This window comes from Enhydra lutris, unplaced genomic scaffold, assembly GCF_002288905.1.
Source record: "Enhydra lutris kenyoni isolate GAN:26980312 unplaced genomic scaffold, ASM228890v2 scaffoldscaffold3, whole genome shotgun sequence".
Classification (NCBI taxonomy): Eukaryota; Metazoa; Chordata; class Mammalia; order Carnivora; family Mustelidae; genus Enhydra; species Enhydra lutris.
In genome coordinates, this window is record NW_019154087.1 from 62,813,116 (window position 1) to 62,830,296 (window position 17,181).

The 17,181-nt window shown below is 43.5% G+C and overlaps 1 protein-coding gene across 1 annotated transcript in view; it reads left to right on the forward strand.

Moving 5' to 3' along the window:
• LOC111155658 (glutamyl-tRNA amidotransferase subunit B) overlaps positions 1-11,935 on the forward strand; it is a 102,286-nt gene extending 90,351 nt beyond the window's left edge. The window contains exons 12-13 of the mRNA XM_022515955.1: positions 9,647-9,781; positions 11,300-11,935. Coding sequence (XP_022371663.1) covers positions 9,647-9,781; positions 11,300-11,428 — 264 coding nt within the window. The 3' untranslated portion in view covers positions 11,429-11,935. The remainder of the gene's footprint in view (positions 1-9,646; positions 9,782-11,299) is intronic.
• The last annotated feature ends 5,246 nt before the right edge of the window (positions 11,936-17,181 follow it).

Genomic DNA, 17,181 nt, shown 5'->3' on the forward strand with positions numbered 1-17,181 from the left:
CCCTTTATCATTATGTAGCGCACTTTGTCTTGTTACGGTCTTTGTCTTAAAAAATCTATTCTGTCTGATATAATTATTGGTATCCCAGCTTTCTCTTCATTTCCATTTACATAGAATGTCTTTTTTTATCCCTTCACTTTCAGTGTGTGTGCGTCTTTATGTCTGAAATGAGTCTCTTGTAAGGCAGCATTTTGGGGTCTTGTGTTTTTTGTTTTTTAACAGTTCAGCCACCCAGTGTCTATTGAATGGAGCATTTAATTCATTTAAATTTAAAGTAATTGTTAGGTATGTACTTACTGCCATTTTGTTCATTTTTTTCTGGTTGTTTTTTTAGTACTCTGTTCCTTTCTTCTCTTGCTGTCTTGTGGTTTGATGACTTTTAGTGTTATGTTTAGATTTTTTTTTTCTTTATTTTGCTTGTTTCTATTATAGATCTTTGGTTTATGGCTACTCTGAGGTTCTTAATATTTTTAATACCCTATGTATATGGCAGTCTATTTTAAGTTGATGGTTGGTTAAGTTCAAACACATCTAAAAGCTCGACATTTTTCCTCCCCTTCCCATTATGTTTTTGAAGTCATATTTTATTTTGTGTATTCCTTAACTAATTTTTGTAGATATAGTTGATTTTACTACTTTTGTCTTTTTTTATTATTATTGTTAGTCACCATACAGTACATTATTAGTTTTTGATGTAGTGTTCCATGATCCATTGTTGTCATATAATATCCAGTGTTCCATGCAATACGCCCCTCCTTAATACCCATCACAAGGCTCACCCATTCCCCCACCTCCCTCCCTTAATTCATTTACTCTAAATGGGGTCTAAAACCCTCACTTTTATTTCTCAGAGTACATAGTCTCTCATGGTTCATCTACCCCTCCGATTTCCCCCACTTCATTTTTCCCTTCTCCTAATGTCCTTCATACTATTCCTTATGTTCCACAAATAAGTAAAACCATTTGATAATTGACTTTCTCTGCTTGACTTATTTCACTCAGCATAATCTCCTCTAGTCCCATCCATGCTGATGCAAAAGTTGGGTATTCATCTTTTCTGATGGCTAATATCCCACTGTGAATATGGACCACATCTTCTTTATCCATTCATCTTTTGAAGGGCATCTTGGCTTTTTCCACAGTTTGGCTATTGTGGACATTGCTGCTATGAACATTGGGGTGCATATGGTCCTTCTTTTCACTACATCCATATCTTTGAGGTAAATACCCAGCAGTGCAATTGTGGGCTCATAGGGTAGCTCTATTTTTAATTTTTTGAGGAACCTCCACACTGTTTTCCAAAGTGGCTGTACCAACTTGCATTCTCAAGACTTCCCCTTTTTCCACAATCTCTCCAACATTTGTTGTTTCTTGCCTTGTCAATTTTTGCCATTCTAACTGGTATAAGGTGGTATCTCAATGTGGTTTTGATTGAATTTCCCTGATGGCTAATGATAGTGAACATTTTTTTTCATCTGTCTGTTAGCCATTTGTATGTCTTCTTTGGAGAAGTGTCTGTTCATATCTTTTGCCCATTTTTTTACTTGATTTGTGTGTGTGTGTGTGTGTGTGTGTGTGTGTTGAGTTTGAGAAGTTCTTTAATAGCTCTTGGATATCAGTCCTTTGTAGTGTCATTTGCAAATATCTTCTCCCATTCCATGGGTTGCCTCTCTGTTTTGTTGACTATTTCCTTTGCTGTGCAGAAGCTTTTTATCTCAATGAAGTACCAAAAGCTCATTTTTGGTTTTGTTTCCTTTGCCTTTGGAGACATGTCTTGAAAGAAGTTGCTATGGCCAGTGTTAAAGAGGTTACTGCCTATGTTCTCCTCTAGGATTTGGATGGACTCCCACCTCACATTGAGATCTTTTATCCATTTTGAGTTTATCTTTGTGTATGGTATAAGCGAATGGTCGAGTTTCATTCTTCTGTATGTAGCTATCCTAATTTTCCCAGCACCACTTATTGAAAAGACTGCCTTTTTTCCATTGGATATTTTTTCCTCCTTTGTGGAAGATTACTTGACTGTAGAGTTGAAGGTACATATCTAGGCTCTCTATTCTGTTCCACTGGTCTATGTGTCTGTTTTTGTGCCAGTACCATGCTGTCTTGGTGATCATAGCTTTGTAGTATAGCTTGAAATCAGGCAACGTGATGCCCCCAGCTTTGTTTTTCTTCTTCAACATTTCCTTGGCGATTCTGGGTCTTTTTTCTGGTTCCATACAAATTTTAGGATTGTCTGTTCCAGCACTTTCAAAAATGCCAATGGTATTTTGATCGGGATAGTGTTGAAAGTATAGGTTGCTCTGGAAAGCACAGACATTTTAACAATGTTTATTCTTCTGATCCATGAGCATGGAATGTTTTTCTATCTTTTTATGTCTTCTTCGGTTTCGTTCTGTAGTTACTAGAGAATAGATCCTTTACCTCTTTAGTTAGGTTTATTCCAAGGTATCTTATGGGTTTTGGTGCTATTGTAAATGGAATTGATTCTCCAATTTCTCTTACTACAATTATATTGTTAGTATATAAGAAAGCAACTGATTCCTGTGCATTGATTTTGTATCCTTTCACATTACTGAATTGCTGTGTGAGTTCTAGTAATTTGCAATGGAGTCTTGGGTTTTCCACATAAAGTATCATGTCATCTGCAAAGAAAGAGCATTTGACTTCTTCTTTGCCAATTAGAATACCTTTTACTTCTTTTCTTATTATCTGAGTGCTGTTGCTAGGACTTCTAGTACTATGTTGAACAGTAGTGGCAAGAATGGGCATCCTTGTCATGTTCCTGGTGTTAAGGGAAAGGCTCTCAAGCTTTTCCCCATTGAGAATGGTATTTGCTGTGGGTTTTTCGTAGATGGATTTTATGAAATTGAGTAATGTTTCCTCTATCCCTATACTCTGAAGAGTTTTAGTCAGGAAAAGATGCTGTATTTTGTGAAATGCTTTCTCTGCATCAATTGAGAGAACCATGTGGTTCTTGTCTCTTCTCTTATTTATGTGTTCTATCGCATTGATTGATTTGTGAATGTTGAGCCACCCTTGAATCCCAGGGATAAGTCCCACCTGGTCATGTTGGATAATCCTTTTAATGTACCTTTGGATCCTATTAGGACATTGTTGAGAATTTTGTCTCCCAAATTCGTCAGGAATATTAGTCTGAAATTCTCCTTTTTGATGGGGTCTTTGCCTGGTTTTGGGATCAAGGTAACCCTGGCCTTATAGAATGAGTCTGGAAGTTTTCCTTCTGTTTCTGTTTTTTTGGAACAGCTTCAGGAGCATAGGTATTATTTCTTCTTTGAATGTTTGAATTCCCCAGGGAATCCATTAGGTCCTGGACTCTTGTTTTTTGGGAGATTTTTGATCACTGCTTCAATCTTGTTACTGGTTATTGGTCTATTTAGGTTGTCAGTTTCTTCCTGTTTCAGTCTTGGTAGTTTATAGGTTTCCAGGAATGCATCCATTTCTTATAGTTTGCTTAATTTATTGGTATATAGCTGTTGATAATAATTTCTGATAATTATTTCTATTTCCTTGGTGTTAATCATGATATCTCCCCTTTCATTCATAATTTTTTTCTCTTTTCTTTTGGATAAGTCTGGCCAGTGGTTTATCGATCTTATTAATTCTTTCAAAGAACCAGTTTCGAGTTTTATTGATGTGTTCTACTGCATTTCTGGTTTCTAATTCATTGATCTGTGCTCTAATCTTAATTGCTTCCCTTCTTGTGCATGGGTTAGGCTTAATTTGTTGTTGATTCTCAAGTTCTTTAAGCTGTTAAGATAGTTTGTGTATTCAGGACTTTTCTATTTTTTTTAAGTGATGTGTGGATGGCTATGTATTTCCGCCTTAGGACCGCCTTTGCTGTATCCCATAAGTTTTGGATCAGTGTGTTTTGGTTCTCATTGGTTTCCATGAATTATTTAAGTTCTTTGATTTCCTGGTTGACCCACACATTCTTGAGCAGGATGGTCTTTAGCTTCCAAGTGTTTGAACTTCTTCCAAACTTTTTCTTGTGATTGAGTTCCAATTTCAAAGCATTGTTGTCTGAGAATATGCAAGGAATAATCTCAGTCTTTTGGTATCGGTTAAAACCTGATTTGTGACATAGCATGTGGTCTATTCTGGAGAAAGTTCTGTGTGCATTGTTTTAGGGTGGAATGTTCTGTACGAATCTTTGAGGTCCATCTGGTCCAATGTGTTATTCAAAGCTCTTGTTTCTTTGTTGATTTTCTGCTTAGATGATCTGTCTATTGCTGAGAGTGGAGTGTTAAGGTTTCCTATAGTTAATGTATTATTATCAGTATATCTCTTTATTTTGGTTAACAGTTGGCTTATGTAGTTAGCTACTCCCATGTTGGGGAAATAGATATTTACATTTGTTAGATCTTCTTGGTGGATAGACCCTTTAAGAATGATATAGTGTCCTTCTGAATCTATGACTACAGTCTTGAGCTTAAAATCTGATTTGTCTGATATGAGAATTGCTAACCCCAGCTTTCTTTTGCAGTCCATTGGCACGAAAGACAGTTCTCCATCCCTTCACTTTAAGTGGGGATGTATTTTTAGGTTCAAAATGAGTCTCTTGTAGACAGCATATGAACGGGTCCTGTCATTTTATCTAGTCTGCAACCCTGTGCCATTTTATGGGAGCATTTAGGCTGTTCACATTGAGAGTAATTATTGAAAGATATGATTTATTGTCATCATGTTGCCTGTGAGGTCCTTGTTTCTATACATTGTCTTTGTAAATTTCTGTTCTATATCACTCTTGGGGTCTTTCTCCTTTTATAGAACCCACCCTCCCCCCTTAATATTTCTTTTCAGGGCTGGGCTTAGTGGTCATATATTCTTTCAGTTTCTGCACATCCTAGAATCCCTTTATCTCTCCATCCATTCTGAATGACAGCGTTGTCAGATAAAAAGTATTCTTGGATGCTTGTTATTCTCATTTAGTACCCTGAAAGTGTCTTGCCAGCCCTTTCTGGCTTGCCAGGTCTGACGTTATTCTGATAATCCTCCCTCTGTACATAAGGAATCTCTTCCCCCTCACTGCCCTTAAGATGGATTCCTTGGTTCTAAGATTGGCAAGTTTTACTATTACATGCTAGGGCATTGGTCTGTTCTCCGTGATCTTAGGAGGGGTCCTCTCTGCCTCTAGGACAGGAATGCATGTTTTAGTCCCCATATTAGGTAAGTTCTCAGCTAACATTTGCTCAGATATATCTTCTAGTCATCTCTCTCTCCCCACCCCCTCAGGGATCCCAGTAATTCTGACACTGGAACATTTCATGGCATCATTTATTTCCTCTAATTCAGTTTTCATGGATTTTAAGCTGTTTGTTCCAGGCCTCCTCCTGTTCCTTCTTTTCTGTCAGTTTGCCTTCTAGATCACGAATTTGTTCTTCTGTCTTATTTACCCTAGGTGTTAGAGTATCTAGATTAGATTTGATCTCACTGGCAGCACTTTTAAGTTCTGCCAAATCAGCTCTCATTTCTGCCCTTAGAGACTCTATTTTGCCATTAATGATTTTCTCCATCCTAGGTATCGTCTGCATAACTGTTACCCTAAAAGTCTATTTCCGACATCTTGCTTATATCCATATCCATTAGTTCTGTGGCAGAGGTCACGGTCTCTGGGTCTTTCCTATGTTGTGGGTTCCTCCTTTTAGTCATTCTGTTGAGGGGTGGTTGAGGGAATGTACAGAGTCCAAATTATTGACCACAACCAAAGCAAGATGCACCTATTTTATAGGAACCTTAGTGGGGACCTGGGTGGCTCAGTCGTTAAGCGTCTGCCTTCAGCTCAGGTCATGATCCTAAGGTCCTGGGATCAAGCACAGTATCCTGGCTTTTGTGTTCCATAGCAGCACTCCCAGCCCCCACCTCCAAGGCAGGGCATATCTCTGCCCTTTGTGCTTCTAAAACTGCCATCTGCCCCCAGTTTGCAAGTGCGCCCCCAAGAGCTCCAGGTTTCCATCTGGGGGGCTGTCCTGAAGTATTTTCCCCACTACTAACGGTCTGCAAGTCTGTGCATGGTTGCTAGTGCAGGAGGTTTTTGTGCTCCAGCAGCATGGGATCCCAGAGGCTCCCTCCCCTTCCATTTATCTTCCAATATCTGCCCAGAGAATCATGGCTCCCTGCCTCATACCTCGGGACCAGCCACCTGAGATACTCTGTTTGTAGAGATCCAAGTATATCTTCTTACATCACAGGCTGATTTTGTGGGTATTCAGAATGGTCTGGTAGATATCCAGCTTAATTCAGGGGACTGGTTGAAATAGGGTACCCTAGTCTTCCACCATCTTTCCTACTTTTGTCTTTTAACCTTCATACCACCTTTACTGTATATTTGCTTTTATCAGAGATATTTTTTCTTTCACAATTTTCTTTCTTCGGCTTCTGGTCTTTTCTTTTTCTCTTACAAAAGTCCCTGTAACATTTCTTGTAAGGCTGGTTTAGGGGTGAGGAATTCCTTTAGCTTTTCTTTCTGGGAAACTCTCTCTCCCCTTCAATTCTAAATGATAATCTTCCCAGGTAGTATTCATGGTTGTAGGTTTTTTTCCTTTCAGCACTTTGAATATATCATGCCATTCTCTTCTGGCCTGCAAGGTTTCTGTAGAAAAATCAGCTAATGGTCTTACAGGGTTTCCCTTATACATAATTAGTTGCTTTCCTTTTGCTGCTTTTAAGATTCTGTTTATCTTTTTTCTTTGTGCTGTTCATCTTGGGTGATTCCCATTAGCATCTTCCAGATGTTGATCCATTCTTCATTATTCTGCATCCTCTAATTTGCCACTGATTCCTTCTCCTGTATTTTTTATTTCAGTTATTGTATTCTTAAGCTCTGATTGGTTCTTTTTCATATTTTCTCTTTGTTGTAGTTCTCATTGTGTTCATCCACTTTTCTCCCAAGTTTGGCAAGCATCTTTATGACAGTTACTTTGAACTCCTTATCAGGTAGATTGCATATCTCCATTGTGGGTTTGTGGAGGTATTTTTGGTTTTTTTGTTGTTATTTTTTAGGTTTTGTCTTATTCTTTTGTTTGGAACATATTCTTCTGTTTGTTTGGAACATATTCCTCTGTCTCTTCATTTTGCCTAACTCTTGTTTCTATGTATTAAGCAGATCAGCTACATTTCCCAGTCTTGAAGGAGTGACCTTATGTAGTTGTCCTGTGGGGCCCAGAAACACAGCTTCTCCTGGTCATTAGAACCGAGTGCTCCAGGGGTGTTCCCTCCGTGGTTTCCTGAGCTATTTTGATGTGCTTGGCTATTAGTACTGCAGGCACAGTGGTGAGCAAGGCTGGCCCCCAGCCCACCTGGCTACAATGCATGGCTGTAGCTGTTGTGGGCATGCTGGTGGGGGCCAGCCAGGTCCACCCACTGCGGCAGGGCAGGATCCACTTTGGGGTAGGGCCTGTCCCAGCTACGCCCCACGTGTGCACAGGAACTGCTTGGAGGAGTGCCTGCCAGGACAGGCATGGTAGGTCTGCAGGCTGGGTTGAGCAGTGCTAGCAAGGTAGGTGGAGAGTTTCAGGAATGGCACCCCACGTGCTTCCTTTGCCAGAGAACATTCCCACAGAGCTACACACCTCTGGCACATACCCTAAGATTAGTTGATACGTCTCCTTCATGTATGGCCCAAGCACTTTTCAAACTGCTGCCTCTGAGCTGGGTGTCAGAGTGAGTTTGTGTGCCTACCCTTGAAGAGCAGAACCTCTGTCTCTGATAGCCCTTCTGCTCTTCCTGCTGTTTTTTAAAGGTAGACATTATGGGGATGGGGGCTTATCTTCCCAGTGCAGGTCTGCAGGGCTGGGGTGCCCGATGCAGGACCTGAACCTCGGGGAGGACCTCGGCATTTGTGATACACATCCCACCTATGGAGTGCCACACCAGGCATGTGGGTCCTGCCTAGACCACATCTTTGCCCTTCCTACCCATCTCAGTGTGGCTTTTCTTTAGATCTTTAGTTGTGGAAGGGCTGTTCTAGTCTTCAGGTTGTCATCAGCAAGGTTGGTTCTATATGTAGTTGTAGTTTCAGTTGTGTCCATGGTGGGAGGCAAGTTCAGATCTTCTTTCTGCCATTGTGATCCTGTCTCCCTAACATGTATTTACTTGTAGAATTAGAAACAATGATTTTAACAGTTTTAAGTCAACTTAAGAAAAACGTGTCAGGGAAAGAGGTCGGAGAAACTCTTCAGACGTGCTTTTGACAGTTTCACGAGTATCATCTGCATTACAGATGTTCTGTTCTCCATTTCCTATGCTGCTGACACTCCATTAGTAAGTTTGTTGAAGGCAGGAAAATTTCTTACTTGCTTTTGTGGCCCTTTCCCTTAGTGCCTTACCCATTTCCTGGCCGAATAAACAGTTGCAGAATTGATTGGAGGCATATATATTCAGAATATTTTAAAAGCAGGGACAGGTTTTCCCTAAGCAGCAGGAGCTGTACAGTGTAGCCAGAGGCGTGTCCCACAGGGGAGCCCCCAGGAGGGCCCACCAAAGACATCTCCTGTCCACAGGCACTGTGGGTCTTCTGCCAGCTGAGCTGAAGGGCACTGACTGTTTTAGCCATGGTAAATATTTGTGGGTTTTTTCCATCCAGATGGGGGGAAACTTCGAGCCCTCCTGAGATTCCAAGCATCTTCCCTTCGTTTGTTTTGCTGTATGTGCCAATTATTGACGAGCTCTGTTTTTCTGGGAGGAATGGCTCCTGGCTGGCCCGTTCTCAGCCAGAATGTTCACAAGGAACAGTCCGTGCTCAGTACTGACTGCAGGCAGAGATGAAGGAGGTGCCACAGGAGACTAACAGAGGAGCCTACACCCCACCCCCCCCCAGCCTTCCAGCTTACACTAGAAAAAGCAAGAGGAAAGAGGAAAACTACCCTAGGAAATGCCTTCTTTAAAAATGTATTCCTTTTTCTCCTACTTTGATGAGTTTGGGGATTTGTTATTGCTGTTATTTTTTTAAGTAGAAAAATACACCATTAACGTAATTATCCTAGCTAGATTTGGGCCTAGTCCCACCGGTAGGGGACAGATGTGGCATGGCAGAGGCCCCTGTGGATTATGATTTATGTTTTTAGTTACTTTCCATTTTGTAGCTTCATTATGAGGCCACTTTCTTGCCCCACGAAAATCCTAACTCCCAGCAGGCTTTTTTTGGACTTCATTTCAGGGCAGTGGTTGCCTCCCTTAGCCCATGCTGCCCTCTTCTTCAACAGAGTATCACCTCAGTTACTTTATTTGGTGGATGTGAGACAGAACTGTCCCTGGCTCCCTGACTCCTGGCAGCAGGGGCCCCATGTCGTCATCCTCTCACACACCCCCCCACAGCCCCTCTCTGCCATGGGGCCTGACTCCGTGAGCAGGAAGGATCCAGTGTCTCCACAGGCCCATCCTGTGCACGGTCCTGAGAGAGCTGCTGTGCCTGGGAAGACGCCCGGTGTGTCTGAGTGCTCTCTAGAGTAGCTTCACCCCACCTGCTTCAGGAGAGATGGGGGCCCCTTAGGCTAGACCCACACATCGGGGAGTTCACGGACTCTGCTCTCCACACCGCTCCCCACCCCAGCTCTGTTGGTCCGGGCCCTGGCAAGCGGAGCAAGTATTCATTTCTCTGTCTCTCTCCCCATCCTCCGGCCTGCAGGTGTTTGAGGAACTGTGGCGCAGTGAAGGGAAGACTCCCTCGCAGATTGTTTCAGAAAAGCAGCTTGAACTGATGCAGGATCAAGAGGCTCTGGAACAGGCCTGCCACACTGTGATGGAGGGGCACCCTCAAGTGGTAATGATCACCTGCAGCACGGAGCGGGCCTTCCTGGGCAGCCGGGGCCAGGGCCCACCCTCCTGGCCAGCACAGGGCCGGTGCCAGCCTGAGCACTCAGCGAGGAGCCTCTCCACCACTCCCCTTCGCAGCCCAGAGGCACTTCCTAATAAGGGCTGGCCCGGGTACATCAGAAGTCCCTAATAAATTCCATTCGTCTTCAGCTCAGGTCAAGAGCTGAAATTAAGTGAATATTAGAAAAAATACAACTTTTCCTATACGGAATATCCACCCCTGGGGTTTAATCTCATGGAGCTGGGTTTACAGGGGTGTTTATCAAGCTCACTAGATCCGAGCTTTGACCTCCCAGCATGGTGTGCTTTGAATCGGTTATAGCTAGCTCTGCTTTCTAAGAGACCTCTCACTGACAAACCAGCAGGCATGACTGCAGAGAGGGAAGAAAGATAGGCAGACACTTTAGCCCCCTGCCTTTAAGAGGCGGAAAGAAAGGCAGAAAGGGAAATGATTTGTAAATTACGGAGAAAATCCTTGACAGAGGAGCGTAGCTGAACACCAAGTCATTTTGTGTTCTGAGCATAGAACAAAATATAAAAGCTAAAATGAGTACCATCGTTCCCTCCCCAAGTCCAATCATATTGTCTAGAGATTTTTTAGTGGGTAAAAAATTGCTAGCATCTCTTTCAGAATAATATCCACCCACCCATCAGCTTGCCAGGGACACTAACAGCTCTGAAAAGAGCTCTCGATAAGGTAAATGAGCTTGCGCTGGGTCTCAGCAATCTCCATCTCCCTGCCTCATCTGTAGTGACTGATAAAGACACACTTTCCAGCTTGGACTCATTCTGTAGCACTTAGTGCAGATACCCAGGGATGTCATTACCCATCGAGATGTGACAGAGCAGAAGGTCATGGTGGGTGGCCCTGACAGTCCATGGCTGTTGGATAGGAATCTGGAGCCTCCTGCTTTTGTTGTCCCCATCTTGCCCACCACAGTGCACTCCGCAACCCAAGTGCCCCCGGAGAATTGCCCTGTGGTGGATTTGTTTTCTGATAAACACATCTTCCTGGCAGGGAGTTGGGGGCAGAAGGAAAGCCATGCATTTCAGTGTCTGCTGACCTCCACTGGGGGATTAGAGAAGGGCCTCGCTCCAACTACACCAGATCATTCATCTTTGGTTACTCACCCCCAAGACCAAGAAGCTCCGTGTCCTCATGTCAGTGCAGTGCCCAGGACAGCACCCTTGTCCCCATGTGCCAGCTCTCACTGTAGGCAGTCACTCGTTATACGTCACAGCCCTCTTGTCCACTTTCTCAAAAGGCACCATGGCCAACATCCTGTGACAGGAGCCCAGATACCTCCTCAGAAGATCACCCCCTCCTTCTTCCTTGTCTCATTTTATATCTAATACTAACAGAAAAGAAACTGAATTTAAGTTTCAGTAAACACAAACCTTAACTTTGCATTTTTAGGTATGCATGTCATTATTTTCTTCTCTAAAATAGTTTCTATCTTTAAAGGTAATGGACGTGAAGAGGGGGAACCCCAGAGCTATAAACAAACTGATTGGGTTGGTCCGAAAAGCAACTCTCAGCCGAGCAGACCCAACTGCAATAAAGGAGATCCTGGAGAGGAAGCTGTCGCCATGAGCCATCCCAGGTCCCTCTGTGCCCAAGGGAGAACAGAGCGACCGTGACTGAGAACTGGAGCCCATGACACGTGCCATCCAGTGGCTGGACATGCCAGTGCCTCCCAGGCCCCAGCCACGGGATGCCACCTGCACAGACAGCCCGGCTGCCTCTTGGACATCAGACTGGTTCCAGCTGCGTTGGTGGTAAAGAAACAGCACATTTCCAGTGCTCAGTGATGCAGAACTAAGTGAGACCCTGTTTCAGAGGCTGTCACCGTTCTAAAAGAACTTTTCATTCGTTGGCATGCAGTATTTTAGACCTGAGAGTAGAGGAGTGGAGCAAAAAACCACCACAGAATTGACACGTTGTGAACATACATCAGTCTCAGGAGGCCTCGTGCAGACAGGAAGGAGAGTGTTAGTCTTCCTTACATTCCCTCATCCGAGGACTAAAAGTGACGTGGCCCGTTGAGCTCCCTAGGGATCCTGGAAGGTAGAGGTCTGAGAATTAAGTGAAAAATTTTTTTGAAAAAAAGAACAAAAAAGTTTTCAAATAAATTTAATGAATAAAATATATACTGGAATATCACATAAAAAATTAAGTTACACTTCAAAGATTGTACAGTTGACAACTACCTCTCCCCAACCCAGGCCAAAGAAAGATAAAAAGGGGGGAAAAAAGCTGTAACATTGATTTGTTTTGCCTGGGAAGAATAAGATTATAAGCTTACGTACATCAGAATCTCGACCTTAAACAGGAATCGTGATGCTGTTAACAACTTCTTCATGAAGGGTGGGCCACCTTCACCCCGGTGCTTGGGACAGAAATGCACTTCTCTTTCCTGCACCCGAGCGCCCCTTTGCGCCCTGAGTGCCTCTGTTCCCTCTGACTCCCCACACGTAAGGACCAGTTTCCCAAAGGCTGCTCTTTAAAAGCACATGTCAAACTGGCATCAGGAGAAGAACAGACTCTTCGGAGTCTCAGATTTTGCACTGACTCCCCTAGCTGCTAAGGAGAATCCGAGCATTGCCCTCACAGACGGGGCTGCTTTGGCAGCTGGGGGCCTTGGAGACGAGCAGACCTTCCCTATAGTCAGTGTAGCAATGAACCAGGCTCCAGCTGCCGGCCACTGCCCCGGACTTCCCTACCTCAGAGTGGCACGAGAACCTCCGTCTGACCTAGCCAGAGAAGCAGAAACAGAAAGGAAACCAGTTGTGTGTGGTTTATTCCAGACAAGCATGAAGAGGTAAGGTTTTAAACAAAAACTTACAAAAACCACGAGTGACTCAGAATATTGTGAGAGGAGGTGTTCCCTCACCAGGAGGCCTTGTAGCCTGAATACATTCTCTTCAATACTGAAAACTACTAGACCTAGAACTAAGATATTTTTTTTCCTTTTCCAGAGGGAAAGAGTCCATTCTCTCTCCTCTCATTGCAAGTCTGAATTGTAAATGGGCAAGACAGTCTGAGACTGGATTCTGGCAGGATCGTTGTTTTGTAAGAAATAATAGGGTTTGGTTTTGTTTTACAAACTCCCATTTTCACCAAAGGTCTGGCTTCTTGGACATCAAACTTCACAGAAGCCACTGGGGGATCTTTCCAGATCATTTTAAATCAAGGCCTTGCTTAAATGGGTGATGGGGGTGGGGAGGCATCTGGATGGAGACAGTTTACCAAAACTGTTATATCCGATGTAAACTGTACCATGAACTGATCACTTCCAGAGAAAAATGCCATCATGAGAACACCTGATCTTTATGGTGATGACTGTCCACCTCTGACAGCAGCCCCATGGTCTCGAATGCCCACTTCTGAAATCCTGAATATTGGACAGTTAATGTTGTTACAACTGCTAATAAAAAAAGTGAAATCAAAGCATAGCTCAGATATCATCCTTGGAACCTGACTGTATATTCAAAGATATGTTTGCATAACAATGTCAGAAATTCACAGAGTATGGCTCTGCTCATAAACAGACCTGAAATACAGTTTTAAATACGTCTTTGCATGAGTGAGAATTCAGTCTGCTTCTTTGTTTGCTGTTCCAATGAAAATCTCATTAAAATGTAGGAGTGGTGTCCTCAGTAAAGCCATTGCCATCTGTCATTGGAATCCACACACCTATAGGCTGAGGGGGGATGCGCTGGAAAACTGGCTCTTCCCCAGGTCAGCGTGAACCTGCTTTACCTGGCCATGCCCAAACCATGTGTTCTGTTACTTGAAAAGGACGTTGGTTGGTTCTGGTGGGAGGTCAGGAACGCCAGCCTCAACACTCAGCACACTACCTGGCACAGAATAACTTTAGCAAATGTTGATTAAATTTATAAAACAAAATTAGCAGACAGCCTTTCGTGGGGACTTTTGGTATGAGAGGTTGGTGCTGCCAACAAGTAGGCTTTTAAATTCTGGACATCTGGGTCTGGGAAGGAGCTTCTTGACTCTGTCCAGGCTTATGTATCAAGGTGAACTTCTCTTACTATCTTTCAAAGTATACATGCCCCAGGAAGAGGAAGCTAATTGTTATTTATACCAAGTTTAGCAAGTTTTAGCTGAGCTTACACACGTACACTTTTGTAATTATTGCTTATCTGGAATAAGGCAATGGAATTTTTTAAAGTACACACCCTCCTAGAGCTTTGAGTTGATTAACTCAATACACAGCTTATGGGAATGACCCACAATTCATATCATCTTTTTCATTTCTGTTGAATGTGCTGCACCATTTCAAGGATTCTACATAGTGACTCTTGGGAAAAAAACACACACTGAGTCTGTCTCAAAGGCCACGTTATTTACCCAGTACCAGAAGCAGCACAGAAATGGCCACCACGCTTCTCTAGCAGATCTTAGACAAACGTATTCATGGGTTATTTGTGAACGTGGCTGACCTGTAAGTGAAAAATGGATAGAATCTGATTGAAATTCTGTCTCATTGCCTCCCTTAGTCAAACAATTTAGCAAAAATCATTTAAGTAAGATCAACACCAAATTCCCTCTTAAAAATATCTCCAGGGCAGAAAGGGACCTTGTTATAGGTCTTTTGCAGACTTGTCCCAATAAAAAGTCAGCGGACACACTCAGAAGCACGGACTTTTGCAGCCTCAGCTCCACGAAATTTATAATCTGGCCCAAGAGCTTCCATCACCCTTGTCAGGTTCTGAAATGACATAGTAAATTTAAGCTCCCCAAAGGATGCCTGAATAACACATTGAACGCATACCGACCATGCCTATGGGCGGTCTGGTAACTTGTGTGGCTGACAGTGAGTTAGGTATACTCACATGTCTTGAGATGGGAACAAAATACACAACGACCCAATGGGATGGGAAGGGTCAGTCCTAGCTAAAATGATCATCTTTCTTAGGATCCTAAGTACAGGCACCAAGGAACTAAAGGCTTCCCCCACCCCGTCCCCATCTTCCTCCCTGCAGAACCTCACCAAAAGTCTTTCACTAACACTATGTTTATCCAGTTAACGAGCTGCCAGGGTAATCTGTTCTCTGAAACAAGTAATGGCCTAACAAACGCCTGAACATAGGATTCACTGAGGCAAAATTGCCCAAAACAATTCTTAGTCTTCCAAAGAGCTTGTTCTAAATCAGGTTTAGAGGGAAAAAAGAAAATCAACTCCATTTTCTTTTTTTTTTTTTTTTTTTTCAACTCCATTTTCTAAAAATGCTTCCTCGATGATGTGATTTAAGGCTGGAGTAGAAACCAGTTCTACAGTGTTCTGTGTTAGGCTGTGATCTGATGGACAGTGAGGGCTGTGTGGTTGACAGAATGAGGGCTGAAGCGGGAAGGGACCTGCGAGGATCTTCTCAGTGACTGAAAGTGGGGGTGGCCCCAGCTGCCAGAGGACCACAGCTTCCAGGAAAAGCCAACACTGCAGAGCTGGCTGAGATTCACAGCAAGCCACAGGTACACCGGCCCTGGCCACTGACCTGAAGGAGCACGTGCAGGAATAGATGTTCTGCAATAGAATGTTTCATAAAAATGGCAAGCTGGAGAGCCATGTCAATAAATGCAGGGCCGGTAATTAGCAATTAATCCGAGCTGCCCTTAAATGAGAATCGGAGCTTATGCTGGACACACTTCCCGTAACACCTGCGCCGTGGCCTCCACCCCCACCCCCATGCAGCCCCTCCCTCCCAAGAGCTAGGCACCCGGATCCGGACTGAGAATGCACAGCCCTTCCACAAGCCCGCACCTCGGAACAGAGCTGGACATCAACCCAACATGACCACAGTAACCAAGCGCATTCAGAGACGTCAAAACAGCTTTCCACCCTGAGTACCACTGGCTGCCCAAATGGAACAGGCAACCCAAATACTCTTGTGTCCTGTTTTTGGAGCCTGTTCCCGCGAGGTCGCTCTCCTGACAACACCACGGCTCCACGAGGTCTCAGTAGATTGGAAATCAACTACATCTGGTCTAAATTAAAGCCACTAGCCACAAAGGTACTCCTGGGAACCCAAGAAAGACCTGAACTCGCCCTCCCTATACACGATAGAGACCTCAGTTCCAACCCATCAATACATCAAATTATTTTCCAAGACAGTACAAGGCAAATGGGCAGCAGTTTCATGATTCCTTTAAATACCGAGGAAAGGAAGTTATCTACTGATAACGAAAATCACATCTCTTTAACTGGTTACTCCAGCATCCCCATTTCATGGCTGGGGAATTGTAATGTATCCCCCAAGAAACCGTATTTTAGGCTAAACTCACCTGGAATTTCTTTGCCTGAAATTTTAAAAACATTTACTTGGTGATTCCAAAAGTCAATTTTAAATATCCCATTGCTCGCATATACTCTGAATCATAAAATTCACTCTATCTAGAACTTTACCTCAGACCCAGCATTATGAATTGAAATTTATGTGTGAGGTTCCAGGAACCTTCCAGTCACTTTTACTGCCCAGGACCATCACGCTAGACACGCTAGACGCCAACCTCAGGGCTGCGGCAAAACTGTGCCCTCCAGCAAGTACCACAGCGTCTGAGGGGGAGCCGGCCACATGGAGAAGTGACCACATTCTGTGACCACTTTTTAAAGCATGCCAGTATCTTCACAGATTTTCCCCAAACATGTGACAAAAAACAAATTTCTAAGGGCCTCACCTATTACTTTGTTTGGAATATTCTACTTCCTTATTTTTTCCCACCAAGGCGTTCCCATCATCACCCACCTGCTGTACAGTATAATCAAATCAAAGCTCTTTCCTCCGAACCCCTCAGGATTTGTCCTTCTCCTGTTTACAGCTTCAGGACTCTGCTATTTCTCCTTTTATGTCCACACCATTCTCTGAACCATCCTCAGCTAAGCCACCTGGCTGTTTCCCTTGACCGTGTGGGGTTTTCCAAGTCTCCATAATGTATTTCCTGGTCACATTTCTGACTTCATTTTGAAAACCCCTGAACACAATACTCTGGAGGAGGCCTATACTGGATTCAGAAAGATGAACCAGTCCCCAACTCCAAATAGGGTTATCATGTGAGTTTGCTACCAGCGCCCCCCCCCACACCGCCACCAACAGCGCAGAAGTTAATTTTCCTGCCTCCCACCCCAGACACTAGTCAACCCTGTCCTCCTTTAAGGTAAGTCTAGTTCAGTACCTATTTTTAAAAATGCTAGGAGACACAAAAGCCATCTCTTTCCTAAAAGGGCACCTTCTACTCGAGGCTGTGGAGTTCTATGATAAAGCAACACAGACTGAAGAAGAATGAATGCCAACACCAGATAAGGGAGACAGGTGTGCATCACATCAAAA